Consider the following 14,818-nt stretch of genomic DNA (forward strand, 5'->3'; position numbering starts at 1 on the left):
TACAATAAGTTGACAGAGCTTTTCTAATCAACTGTGCTTAGTACAACTACTTGACTAATTTCATAAAAGTCAGCACCTTCATCTTCATTATCCTCAAAAATTCTTCTCTAAATAATTTTGTAGTAAAGGGAAATGAATTAACAGATATTTCCTGAGTGCCAAGTAAGTGTTCAGAACACTTCCTCTTATCAGAGATAGTTTACTACCAATAGTTCTTAGAGTACAGTACTTTGTTGTTGCAACCAGCCTTTATTGGTTACTACTGACCAGAATTAATATAGAGTGAAAACAAAAAGTTAAACATTCATTCATTTATTTATTCAAGAAACTTCTACTATATGCCAGATCTGCAATTTACAAAACACTGCTAGATGTTGAAGAGATACCAAGTTGTATAAGACATTTATTCCACCTTAAAGTTATACATTCAAATGACTAAAATACCATGTACGACAGTTAAGTGTTATGGGGTAAAAATAAGGTATAGAGCAAATTCAGGGAGGAAAGATTATTCTTTGCCAGTAGCACCAGGAATTATTTTTTGGAAGCAGTAACCTTTAAATTGGGTCTTCAGAAATGTACAGGATTTCAAAAAGTACAATTGAGGGAAGGGCACTACAGGCATGAGAGCAGGAAAGGGTAGGTTATGTTCAAAGAATGGTATAGCTCTATTTTGCTCAAGCATACTTAAAGGGAAATAACGGGAGGTAAGACTTGAAAGGTAAAACTGCAGAGAGCATTGAAGGGTAGGATAGGAAGTTTAGATTTTACTTGGTAGGAACGGAGAGATATTTGTGTTCAAACATGATCAGCAATGTGCTGTTTAACAGACAGCAGTCTATATAAGCAGTTTCTTACCACAGTGTTTCATGGTAATCAGTTGTGAAATATGTATAAAATAATTACTAGTAATATAAGCGCTGAAGCTTATGGGGTTTTTTTAATATAAATTAGAGTAGCTCCAGTATTAGTCCTAAAATATCACTCTCGCTTACATTCTGATATGCCTTCATATGTGAAAGAAAAAGTGGTCCAGGGATTGCACATGGGAGTGCAATCCCTGGAGCCACGTGACAGCATCCTTCATGCGAGATTGCTGAGTAAGATGTTGGACTCTAGCACACAAAGGCTGGAGGCAGGAAATCCAAGTTGGAGACTGTTATAACCTCCAGGTAAGTAGTATGGAGAGCTTTAACCTATCATAAAAGAACTGGAAGTGGGTATGACTTGAAAACAAACTGGATATTGGGTGGTTGGGGGAAGGATACTGAGGAGAGGAAGAGTGAGGCAGATGACTCTCCAGACAGTGACTAGAAGGACAGCACTGCTATGAAAAGAAGCTAAGTCTGGAACTGTGGTTGGATCTTGGTACTTCAGGTCCTGGGGTTATGCAGTGGGATATTCATTACCCCTTTACACAGTGCCAGGCTCCTGTGTGATGTTAAACAGGTGCCATTCATTTTATTTCCCAGCTAAATGAAATCTCTATCTATACTACCACTCACCAGTAATGCTGAGTGGGTTAACTCAATGTTTATATATGTATTGTTAACCTTAGATAAAAGGATTACTATTTGGGAAGGGGAAAAGTAAAAATTGATCTCCCATACAGCTCAGGTTTTCTTAAGAATAGGTTTCCACTTTCTTTCCATTCACTGACTTCAGGTTTACAATGAACAGGAATTCTTTTCGATAGTTAAAATGTTACACATTTCTTAACACCTGTTGAAATACTCTAAATGCATTTTAGCAGAATTAAAGTGCATGTTTGTCTTTGTGTGTGTGTTTAAAATATTATACGTTATTTATACGATATATATAAGATTATATATATCTTTATGGCTAACCACTGAAAATCCAGTAGGTAAGCGTGGCAGAAAGTAAACTAGAGATCCAATACACAATGGAAGGTGGTTTGCAAGTATGGCATGTATAATGTGTATAGGAAAAGGTAAAAAGAGATTGTATATACACTGGAATGAGACAATGCATTCTAGCTGACACTGCATAGCACTATAAGCAAAATGGGGATCCCAATGGTATGATTAATAGCACAGCAATAAGGCCAGTCTTACAACACTTATCATTTATAAATAAATTGAATGAAAAATCAGAATATCTGGTGACAGTAAAAAAAGAATATCTGCACTTTTAAAAAAAGAAATTGAGGCTACCATTAAAAACATATTCACAGGGACCTCCCTGATGGTGCAATGGTTAAGAATCCGGCTGCCAATGCAGAGGACATGGGTTCAAGCCCTGGTCTGGGAAGATACCATATGCGTGGAGCAACTAAGTCCGTGCGCCACAATTACTGAGCCTGCGAGCCACAACTACTGAAGCCTGCGCACCTAGAGCCTGTGCTTCGCAACAAGAGAAGCCATCGCAATGAGAAGCCTGTGCACTGCAACAAAGAGTAATAGAAAAAGCCTGCATGCAGCAATGAAGACCCAACGCAGCCAAAAATAAATAAATAAAAAAAAATATTCACACAAAATGGTGGTTTAGAGAATACAGAGATGGTACCTAAGTGTACATGAAACTGTTTCTTCCCAGGAAAAAAAAAATATTCAGAATAAAATTTCTCATTTGTATCATGATTTTAAAATTCTCATTGAAGGTTCCCTATGAAATTCATAACTTTTAAAGTTATTCTATAGAAATCAAACAAATGATAGAAAACAATACAAATATATTATTAATAGAAGCTGAAAGTAAAAATTACTGAAGGCCTGTAAGATTTTATTTTGGGTCAACAAATTTAGATAAATCTATTTGCCATAACTGAAATAAGGATAATGCAGGCACACAAACATTCTCATGGATAAAATTTTTAAATTTTAATTTATTCATTTGAAATGCAAAAACAAAGTACACTATTCCATCTAAATCAGAGAGGCAAAAATGTCAGTTTAAAAGTTCAATGACCCTCACCTAACCCAAACCAAAGTGATAAGCTACAGAATAAAAAAATACATATATGACATATATACACATATATATAAGTACACATAAAATATATAAAATCTATATCATATACATCCCATGTAATATATAATAAATATATGATATATTATAATATCATCTTCAAATTAGATAAACACCTTCCTTGCAAGTGCCCATGGGCCATTAATAAAAATGTAACATTTATTTGGCCAAAATAAAAACTTATTAATTCTCAAAGCAGAAATTCAGGGCATATTCTCTGACCACAATACCATACAACTAAAAATGAAAATACCACAATTCATCCACAAACAACTGTACCTTGCCAAGTAAGATCAATACAATAAATGAACCCACAACTTTGTTACCTAAAATGAGGATTTTAAAAGGAGGCTGTTATAGGTCTACAGCTAAACAACGAAGCAGAAATTGAAAAAACACATGTAGTATACCACAATATCACCTGACGCTCCTCTAAGTCCTAAAATTATGTCAAGAGGAGGACAAGTAAAAGCCAGGCTGTAGCTCCTTGGACTGATTCTGTTATTTCACAAGAATTAGGCTACTTCTGGTTGAAATAGGATGCAAGTGGGATGCTTGAATACCTGGCTTTACATGACCTAAAATATCTTGCATATATTTTCTGCGGACACCTGAGGCTTATGACACCTCACCTCTAACTTACTACTAAGTTTTCCTTTCCTCACTGAGGATGGAAAAAAAACAGGCTTTTCAAGTAGGTTCAGGCAGTGAGTTTGAGTATCATGTTCAACGCGTCCCCTAGGTTGTGCTTTCACCTGATTATTTCAGCTCTTGACTACCCCCTCTTCTTTGTCACTTTGGACCACTGCTTCCAAAAATTTTCCCACCCTAGTCTGTCTTCTAGGCTGGTCCCTATTCATTTTTCTCTCCTCCTTTCACACTATTCCTTATTCAGACCTGATAATTCCCATTAGACATTGGAAGAATGGACACTAATTTGTTAACTGTTTCCCCCTGACTTATCAACCTCATAGGGTTATTTTCATTTAGGAATTAGACTCTTGTGAAATCAAGTGAATTTCTAATTTGCTATGTAAGGGTCAGCAAACTATAGCATGGGGGCAAAAACCAGCCCACCACCATTTTGGGGTAAATAACAGGCATGCTCATTAATTGACATATTGTTCAAGCCTGCTTTCAGACTACAAGAGCAGAGTCGAGTAGTTAAGACAGAGAACACATGGTCTGCGAAGGCTATAAAAATTTACTCTGGCCCTTTCCAGGAAGTTTGCCGAATCCCAGCCTAGCACAGCGACTGGCACTGCTAAACAGATAAATGTGTATGTATGAATGGTTGAATTCTAGGCAGGAATTTTACCCTCTCCCTTGACCTAAAGGTCTCTTCCCCGCCTCCGGCCTTGATAGCTTCAGCTTAGGCCTTGATGCCAGAGCAGACCTAGTCAGAACCATACACCTTTATGAAGACAGGCCAATATCCACCACTGAGGTCAAGGAATAGGCCTGCACTGCTTGTAGCTCAACCTTAGGTCTGATTAAGAGCCTATCATCTGATATGTGGCCGTTTCCAACATCCAAGGTATGGTGTGTCCTATGAGAGAAATGGACCCTGGGCACTTTGGTCTCCTTAGGGAACAGTCTAGACTCTTCAGCAGGTTCTCATAAGTCATCTGTTGAACCCTGTCCCGCCTTCATTTCACCTGGCTTTTCCTTTTCTAGTCTGTACTTCTTTGCTAGCTTCAGAGATCCAATCCTCACTTGTTCTTTTTCACTCTGTTGACTGCTGAATGATGCCAAAATCAGGTCTTCACTTTCCCCAGTTACCAAGTTGGGAAGATACCCATTTTTGGGGTTATAACACTGACTAAGTCTCTCTACCTAGTCTAGTCCTGGCTTAGGCTCAACTGGGGTTGGATTATAGAGATAAGACCAATTACATAGCTAACTCATCCCACACCATTAATCAGAAATTTTTAATTCTTAGCCTTCCCAGAGTTCACAACTCATTTAGCGTTGTTATCTGCTCACTGCTGGAAAATAAAATTGAGACAGTGGATGCCTCTCTATCTTATTATTACTACTCTTCCATGGGTTTATGATATCACAGGGAGGTAGTATTAGTAGCTTTAGGGCAGTCTATCCGGAGGGTCGAGAATATGAGACTTTTTCTATCTTTCTGAGATACAAGGAGGCAAAGATTTTTAAGATTTACTTAGAATATCTGGAATTTTTATGATATCAAAGAAACATCTTGTTACTAATCATAAATGAAAGCAAATTATAATAGCATTATATAATGTAGCTGTGAGTAGTTACTGCTGTTACTATAAAACTTTAGTAGTGAGTATAGAAACTGTAATAAAAATTCTGAATGACAGGAGTTGAAAAGGTAAGATGAAGGATTTAACTAAGAAATAAACATTCTGAGAATACCAGATGGACAGATATACAGCTACTTGGGAAAGCAGCTTTCAAATGTATGGGATGGAAGGTTATATGCTATAGGCATTGGTTGGAATGCTCTACAACAGTAAGATTTTAATATAAGGAATCAATTAGAAATAACAGCAGTAAGTTTCAGTTTACTTTGAAGAAACTTATCATTGACCTAGAAATGGTTTCCTTTGTTTCAGTTCTCTAAGGTCTTATTCGAGTCCTCACTTGCCTACTCTCCAGAGTGATCTTTTAGCATTTAAGATTAATTCAGGACAAGTACCTGGCATGTTCTGATAGATAAATAGGTCACATACCTTTGAAATAGAAAACCCCACAGGCCTCCTGAATATACTACTCAAATAAAAATGTAAAAAGTTTCAAGTTAAAGATGCCCAAATTGAGCACTGAGAGGCAAAACTAAAATTCCCTTTAATTATATGTACAGTCCTTGTCCTAAAATAAAGCTTAGAATAATTTCTACAGATATTGAAAAAGACCCTCTTCGAATCAGGAGACTAAGAAGAAATGCATATGGGACTTGTTCAAAATGCTTACATGTCAGGCTATAATGCTGGAACACTGTTAAAGCTACTTTCCAAAGATCTGGTTCAAAGTGAAAATCTCTCATGCCAAAGCTCTCCACTAACAAGTCTTGTGATCTACATGTTGAGGACTTGATTGCATTTTACTCACTCCTAATACAATTAATGAGGCATCATGGGGAATTACAAACCAAGGCCCGTCTGAGTTTTCTCCTAAATCATACTCTTAGTGTTACTTGAGTACTAATCATACTTAATCATAATCAAAGTACTTCTTGAGTTGACTTGGAAATTGGCAATAGTCATCTTCTGATTTACTATGCTTTAAGTTTTTTGTAACATACTGATAGGCTAGAAATTTTATGTATTTGATGCACAACATTTTGAAGTAAGAATAAAAAGTCCCAAAACATCCATTGCGGATTTCTGGGTTGTGTGTAGAATATGATACAAGATTCTTTAACTCACCTCCAGATGCCTTTGACCTTTCTTTCAACTTTTCTGCAGCCATTTCACCATAGCTGGGAAGTTCTGACATCTTCACTCCCGATCGAGCTTCTGCTATTAGCTGACGAGCTCTCTCTCTCAGCTGCCGACGTCGCTCTTCATCTTGCTGCTAAGATATATTGAACAGTTGCCAACTCAGTAATTGACAGAAATGCAATTTCATTTTCAATCTGATCATCATGATAGTAACTGGTTTACAGCATGGTGCTTGGCCCACATTATAAATAGGATGCTCTATATCAGTTGGATGTCATACCATTTTTAAAAGACATCCAAGAATCAGATTTTTAAAAAACATTTACAAATTATTGTATTATGTCTGTTAAAGATTCAAACTAGCCTTTAAAGAATGTTTGGCAATATAATTACTGAGAAAAGAGCAGGATCTACTATTAATAAAATAATCAGGCTTATAGGAAAAAAGTAACAATACTGAAAACAGAATTTCAATTAATACCTTATTTTTTTAAGATTAGAATTTAACTTGCAATTTTCTAGTAAAGGCATAGAGCACTGGCTAAAAGAAATCTTTGATAGCAGAATATGCTGCTACATCATGTTGATCAAATATAGGAAGTGGTATTTTTAGGGGGCTACAGCAGGAATGGGGATAGTACACATTAGTTCCACAGTTATTGTTGTTGATAGTTTTAAAATCAGAATTGGGTAACTGATGTATTTCTGTCCTCATTTCTACTATGCCTTCCCCCCAGACAAACATTGAGAAGAAAAAGTAAAATCTAGTGTGGTTTTTGATATTTAAAATAACTAAAAATGACAGAGAATTAAATAACTAAAATAGGTTTTGCCTCCTAAAAAAGGGCTATTATGAATTGCAAATAATCAATGTGAAATTGCTTTGTAAACTGGAAAGTATATGATATAAGGCATTATTATGACAAAACAAAGCCTGAAATAATATGGCCCCAACATATCTGTGCAGTTATCTTCCCTTAACCTCTCCCAATCTCTATAAAACCTCACATCTATTTATACAAAATTGTTTGTATCATGTAGTTTCATGCATCCATGGATTTGAATATATCATTTTGTCTTCCTGAAATGTTCTTCTATCATCTATTTAACTCCTACTCATTCTTCAAGATTCAGTTTAAATCCACTAAACTTCCCCTGACTACTCTTCCCTCCTCCCCACTGGTGGAATGAAGTTCTCCTTCTATGTTACTATAGTACCGTGTGCGCGCGTGCGTGTGTGTGTGAGATTACTTTTTAAAATAATACCTGTCAAGTTATAACTCTGTACAAACATCTCCTTCTCATTAGAACTGAGCTACTTGAATGCAGGAGCTAGATGTGATTTATCTTTGTATCTTTGGTCCTTAGTACATACCTTGGTACTTGGTACTAGATATGAAAACTTAACGATTTATACTTTCAAAGCTTATATTATAGAGGGAAAGATAAAACAGCCACAATAAGGAGGTGTAATAAAAACAGATGAAGAGTTCAGAAGAAAGAGGTTTGTTTTTGTGTCTTTTTTTTCTTTTTTTTTTTTTTGTCAAGGGGAATGATCAACCTGAGTTGTATCTGAGAAAGATTAAAGATTAATCTGACAACAGTGTATACGATAGGCTGGCCTAGGGGGACTGGAAAGAGACTACTTAGGAGGCTCTTATAAACAGTACAAGGAAGCTATAATGAGATTCAGAACTGGGATGGTGGCAATGGGAATGGAAGGAGACAGGTGTAAGAAATACATCAGAGCTAGAATTGGTACCTGTACCAATTCTTAGTAACTGATTAGATGTAGAGGGAAGAAAAAAGCTGAGTCAGAAGAGACAGGGGTAAGACACTAGCTTGGTAGAGTTCAAGGCTAGGCAATTCTTTCACAAATTTTGAGATGGCTAGAATAGAGAGCTGTCAAAATTAATGCGGGTAGATTAACAGAGGTATTGAATGGACCCAGAGACAAGCTTGAAGCTCCCAGTGGACAAACTGAAGCAATTTCAGTATCAAAACAAACAAGCAAACAATGACTGCAATGAATTGAATCAACGAAATCACACACTGAATCAATGAAAACTCATCAATTCATTATGATATTCAGAAAGTTCTTAGAAGGATATATAAACTCATTTGAGGTAGCTTTTTTTTTTTTTTTTTTTTGCGGTACGTAGGCCTCTCCCGTTACGGAGCACAGGCTCCGGACGCGCAGGCTCAGCGGCCATGGCTCAGGGGCCCAGCCGCTCCGCAGCATGTGGGATCTTCCCGGACCGGGGCACGAACCCGTGCCCCCTGCATCTACAGGCGGACTCTCAACCACTGCGCCACCAGGGAAGCCCTGAGGTAGCTTTTAAAAGAACTCCTAAAAATTACTAATTAGAGGAAAAAAATCAAACACTTAACCTGTCTTTCCAGTGGGAACTGAAGTTTAGGGTAACTAAATAGCCCCAGTCAATTACAGAAAGCTCAACTTTATAAAATACCACCAGCTATAATAATAATATTATGTATTTTCCAAAGATGGCCATGATAGTATTTCTCATCCCACATGCTTTCTGCAACATGACCTTGCCATTCCCTCATCAAAAGGTAAAGCTTAATTCCCCTCCCCTTGAGTGTGGGCCAGCTTTAGTGACTTGTACATAATCAACAGAATGTAGAAGTGCTGCAGGTGATTTTCAAGGCTAGGTCAGAAAAGGCTACACCCCTTTTGTCCAGTTCTCTTGAAATTCTTGCATTTTGTACTTTCTGGGAACCTAGCTGTCATGCTGTGAGAATCCCAAGCTACACATAGGTGCACCAGTCCACATTCCCAGCCAAGTTCAGCCTTAAGTCTTCCTGGCTCACGTGTCAAACATGTGAATAAAGCCTTCTTCAGAATCTCCACTTTCAGCCATTTTGGGTCACCTCCAACTGTTCAAGTCTCCCCAGCTGACACCCCAGACAATGTGGAACAGAAACAAAGCATCCACACTATACCCTATCTGAAGTCCTGACCCATAGAATCTGAGAATAAAAAAAATTTTTACACCATTAAGTTTGGGATTGTTTGTTTTACAGCATTAATAATTGGACCACATGCTTAAGTAACACCACACAGATTATTCCCTAATTACAAGAGGAAAACCTAACTTTAAATGAAGAGATCAGAACTAGATCAGGGATTAGAAACCACTACTCTAATGGTCAGTCTTAGCATCACTAATGTTGAGTCAACCATATGTTATGTTTTTTTTAAATTTTTAAATTAAATTTAATTTTTTACTTATTTTTGACTGTGTTGGGTCTTCATTGTTGCACATAGGCTTTCTCAAGTTGTGGTGAGTGGGGGCTACTCTTCGTTGCGGTGAGCGTGCTTCTCATTGCAGTGGATTCTCTTGTTGCAAAGCACAGGCTCTAGGTGCACGTGCTTCAGTAGTTGTAGCATGTGGGCTCAGCAGTTGTGGCTCGCAGGCCCTACAGCGCAGGCTCAGTACTTGTGGTTCACGGGCTTAGCTGCTCCGTGGCCTGTGGGATCTTCCTGGACCAGGGATCAAACCCGTGTCCCCTGCATTGGCAGGCGGATTCTCCACCACTGCACCACCAGGAAAGTCCCTGTTATATGTTTTTTGATATGAAACACATGAAGCGAACACCACCTATAATATTCTAGCCCAGATGTCTAAAGTGAATCTACTAAGCCTTCAGATACAACCTCCAGTTTATCATAAACACAGGAGACAGAGAAACATGATAAATGACACAGCAAGGAAGCAACCAAACAAATCTAGAAAGTAGGATATTCAGGCCAATTAATCTGGTCATTTTAATAAGAGTTATCTAAACAAACACAGCAAAAACAACTAATCATCATCTCCACCAACAAAAGGGACTTGACCAGATGCAATGTGTAGTCCTAGGTTAGATACTAGTTTGGATAAACCAGCTGTAAAGGACACTGTTGAATCAATTAGAGAAATCTGAATATAATTAGAGTTATTAAATGAGAGAAAATACAACTTGACTGAAAAACAGTTTATACAGTAATAACTTTGTTTTGTCTTTTTGGCAAAATAAATACATACATAAGACTTGGAAGGTTATTCACAAAATTGGCATGGTGGAGATATCTGGGTATGGAAATGTGATATTTTTGTTTTCTTTGTCATCATTTTCTAACTTTCTATAATACACATGTACTACTCTTGTAATAAGAGTTATTTTTCAAAAGTCTTGGGGGGAAGGGAGGAAAGACATGAAATGGTAGACTTCTGGGGTGGGTGGTAGGGGCAAAAGAAGAGAGATGTAACATTCAAGGGAGATTTTCTTTTCTTTTTAAAAAAATATTTATTTATTTATTTTGGTTGCGCTGGGTCTTAGTTGAGGCACGTGGGATCTTAGTTGCCAAGTGGGGGATCTTATTTGCAGCATGCAGGATCTTTAGTTGCAGCGTGCGTGTGGGATCTAGTTCCCTGACTAGGGATCGAACCCGGGCCCCCTGCATTGGGAGCGCAGAGTCCTAGCCACTGGACCACCAGAGAAGCCCCTCAAGGGGAATTTTCTTAATATTTAGAGATGTGAGCTTATTTGTAGTTAGAGGAGTAGTATGTACTGGGCAGTGTGAGACCAAAGACGCAAGAATAATATACAAAAATCCTTAGTTCATTATTAATACTTCTGAACTTAGAAAATAAAAGGAAATACAGGCTTGATAATGGTAACTTTGGTGACGGTTGCTGATATTTCTTGAGCTTTTATGTGCTAAGTGCTTTATATGCATGATCTCATTTAATTTTTACAACCTGATTTTTACCAATGAGAATATTTAAGTTTAGAGTTCCAAGGTCACACAGCTAGAACTGATGTCTGAGCCAGGAGTCCAGCCCAGGTCTGTCTGACTACAGGGCCCTGCTTTTAACCTTCAAACTATTTGATCCCCCAAAAGTATCAAATTACATGACTAACTGAGGAAAATTGAGCTTTTACTAAACTTTCATCTTTCAAACTTAAGAAAAGTTAAGAGCACTAATAAAAACCATTATTTGATATGCCTCAGGCAACTAGGTTTAAGTGAATTTCACTGCGTGTAATAACTTCTCGCAGAGCTGGAATCTGGTGATTCAGACTAAGATGAAGTAGTCTTGGGTCATCTTAACTGCATAAAAATGAAATAAATGATTCTACCTTTATGAATATGAAATGGGAACCTAGTTTTTTCTTACCAGCTACCGCTTCCCCCTCCTCCCCCAATAATATTCCCACCTGCAAATGTTTCTGAGAGCTTACCAAGAGTGCAATTTAAAGCAGGCAATCATTAATAAAACCAACTCTAAATACTAAGTAGGGACACTTTATCAATTTCCATGTAAATTGTTTGTTTGTACCTATTTACCCATCATTGTTCTCTATACAATAGAAAAAATGTAAACGAACAAATCAGAATGCAGCCCTAATGGGACTTTCTGTTTATAACCATTAGCCCAGAGGTGTGCTGTAATTCAGTTCTCAAGTAGCAAGATTTAGCCTCATTAACAGACTACAAGGGCAGGTTACAACTCATAAAACCCTACAGTAAACAAAGTTTATGGACACAGCGCAAAATCTTGAGCCTGACTGACAGAATTCTAGTTTCCTATCAGATTGCCCTGATTTACTTTTCTGCTAACGTCCTAACACCACAGAGATAATTTTGCTTGGGCCTTGGAGGGCTCCAGTGGGATGGCATATCTGCGTTGTTTGTTTTCTCACCCATTGAGTTTCCTTAAGACAAAGAACCAACTGAAAAAATAGAAGTTAATTGTTAAGGTCAGAAGGAAAAGCTTGTAATTATAGAAATTGATTATGCAACCAATTTAATTGATAGTATTAGTAATATCCAGATTCCTTATATGTAAAACTAATTTTTATATATAAGCTTCATTAAAAGTCAGTTTTTACAAATTGGGAGATTGGGATTGACATATATACACTAATATGGATAAAATGGATAACTAATAAGAACCTGCTGTATAAAAAAATAAATAAAATAAAATTAAAAAATTTTTAAAGTCAGTTTTTACAGTAGTATTTAAAGAATAGATAGCAAAAAAAACTATGTGTCTTTTACTCAAAAGAAACATACTGTTTATATCAAAGGAATAAAATGACCAGAGAGTAAGGGCAGTGATTATTTCATCATTTTTTATGTTTGTATAGGTGAATATTTCTGACAATGATGGTTTGCCTAAACCTACTCAAGTACAGAAATGTGTTATCTGTTTTGACCCTTCTGCATTCAAAAGAAGATAGCGACTCACAGCTGTAAATAAGTCATCTGTTTACTATATCTGCTGAAAAAAATAAAGGAATCTTTTCAATGGGATGCAAAGGTAAGTAACTTAGAAGACTGCTGTCATTAAAAGTACACTCGAAAAATTCAACACATAGGAAACCTATGTATCTTTCATTTACCTGCCTAGTCTAAATAAACTAAAAAAAATTGAAGTAGCCTCCTATTTCTAAGAATGGGTCTGATGACATTTACCTTTTTCTATACAGTATTATTTACAGAGTTAGACCGAGTTATATAGAACATTCTAGCTTTTGTAAGACAGATGTACTCTTTAGAGGGTTTGATAGAAGCTGTATTTTTGAGTAAATACTAGCTGTGTGCCTGTGCAGTGTTTTCACACATGTTGTCTCACCATTCACCACTCTGAGGTAACCACTATGACTTTGATTTGATAGAAATGGAATCTCACTTAAATATACTGCCCAAGGTCATACATCTTGTAAATGGCATAGTAAGAATTAAAATCACTGTCTGTCTGATTTCAAAGTGCTGGTCCTAGCTATTACATTACTGGTGTTCAGAAAATTTGTCTGAGGCCCTACTGCTATTGTCATTAAAAAAAACAACAGTTCTTTACTTACACTTGGGCTATACAAATCAGGTTAAACTCCCCTTTGTGCTACTGAATACAGAGAGGTAAAGAGAAATTAACTTACTTATATTCATTTAAAACTTAGGTTCCTGACTTTAAATTATAAGTCTTCAGAAAAGTACTGAATGTGGTACATTTAAGCTTCACTTTCCTCTTTGTTAACATCTTCAGAATAAGGCAAAAGTCCTGTTATGGTACAAAAAGCTTGTATTTCAACACAATGAATTTAAAATATTCAAATATTTTTTGGATCAGATGGATCAGAACTAACCACTTTGGACATAAACTGAAAAAATATTTAGCCCTTTCACAGCATGTCTTCAAGTTACTATTTTTCTTATCCTTCTAAAATGGTCTACAATCTGCCATAGATAGACGTACTAGTAAAACTTGACAATTTAAGGACAAACTCTTCAAGAATAAGTAATGTAATTCCTTGTTTCCTTTCCATAAAAATGTATTGGTATGCAATTTTTATATTTCACAGTTCACCGACATCTAGGCAAGCTTTCTTCCACTGCTTCAATGGTGCTACTTTTAATTTTATCCTCCTTAGTCGTAGTAATTAAAGTGATCAGCAGTGGCATCCCGGCGGCTTTGACACAGCTACAACCCCCTAGCAGACTTTTGCTTTTAAGGGGAAGGGGAAGAAAAAGACTAGAGTTTCATTTCACAGAGAACAAGAAAATCAAGCTTCTCCAATCCTCAACTTTATTCAATTGTTCTTTCAGCAGCCTTTGGATCTTAAGAATCAAATAAAAATGGCTGCCATGGGGGGTCCTTTTTATACTTGCCGCAAATGTCAACGACTGACATTACTTTAGCCAAAAAATGATGCCATGGATGTGTGAAGGTGAATTAGAACATGAGAAACTGTCAGTGTAGCTGCTGAGATCATTACCCACCCAAGGGTGTCTTTCATAACATTAGATATTTTTATTCAGTCAGTTGAAAACTATAGATTGAGAAGTCTTTCTATTTAAGAAACATGTCTACACACATTTTCATGAAATAAGCTTTTACAAAATTTAGAAATATATTATTTCAAATAATGTAGTTTGCATCCTTAGTCTTTGTAAATTTGTGTTTGTAACAGCACAAAGCACCCTATTTCTATCAACAAACCCATATTCCATACTATCTTATGCTTACTTGAGTTCTTCAGTGTTTCATATGGTCTTAGGAGTTGGACTTTTATTAATTGGGCTAAATACATTTTAACTTATCTAAATTTTTTTATAGGGCTTTACTTAGTACTGCTAATATTTCACAGGATTCTGTTCTCAGAATGGTCCGTGAAATTCCTCAATTTAATAGTAAACTAAGAGAAAGAACTTGACTGCTACCCTTTCAGCATTAGGCAGGAAGCAAGGCTCTGTTATTAGGCATTCAGAAAGGATAAAAAAAAAAAAAAAAATCTGTGCTTGTCCAGAGGCAAGGATTACCAAAGTGCACCTATTCACTTGCTACCAAAGATAGAATAAAAATAAAAAATAAAATTATAAGATCTTTAAAGGTTTG

The 14,818-nt window shown here is 36.6% G+C and overlaps 1 protein-coding gene across 4 annotated transcripts in view; it reads right to left on the bottom strand.

Annotated features, from left to right (window-relative positions):
- EHBP1 (EH domain binding protein 1) overlaps positions 1-14,818 on the bottom strand; it is a 348,334-nt gene that overhangs the window by 55,958 nt on the left and 277,558 nt on the right. For 3 of the 4 annotated variants that reach the window (XM_060169058.1, XM_060169056.1, XM_060169059.1), the window contains one exon: positions 6,393-6,540. In XM_060169058.1, coding sequence (XP_060025041.1) covers positions 6,393-6,540 — 148 coding nt within the window. The remainder of the gene's footprint in view (positions 1-6,392; positions 6,541-14,818) is intronic. The other variant, XM_060169057.1, reaches the window with a different exon arrangement.

The sequence above is a fragment of the Lagenorhynchus albirostris genome, chromosome 13 (genome assembly GCF_949774975.1).
Source record: "Lagenorhynchus albirostris chromosome 13, mLagAlb1.1, whole genome shotgun sequence".
Classification (NCBI taxonomy): domain Eukaryota; kingdom Metazoa; phylum Chordata; class Mammalia; order Artiodactyla; family Delphinidae; genus Lagenorhynchus; species Lagenorhynchus albirostris.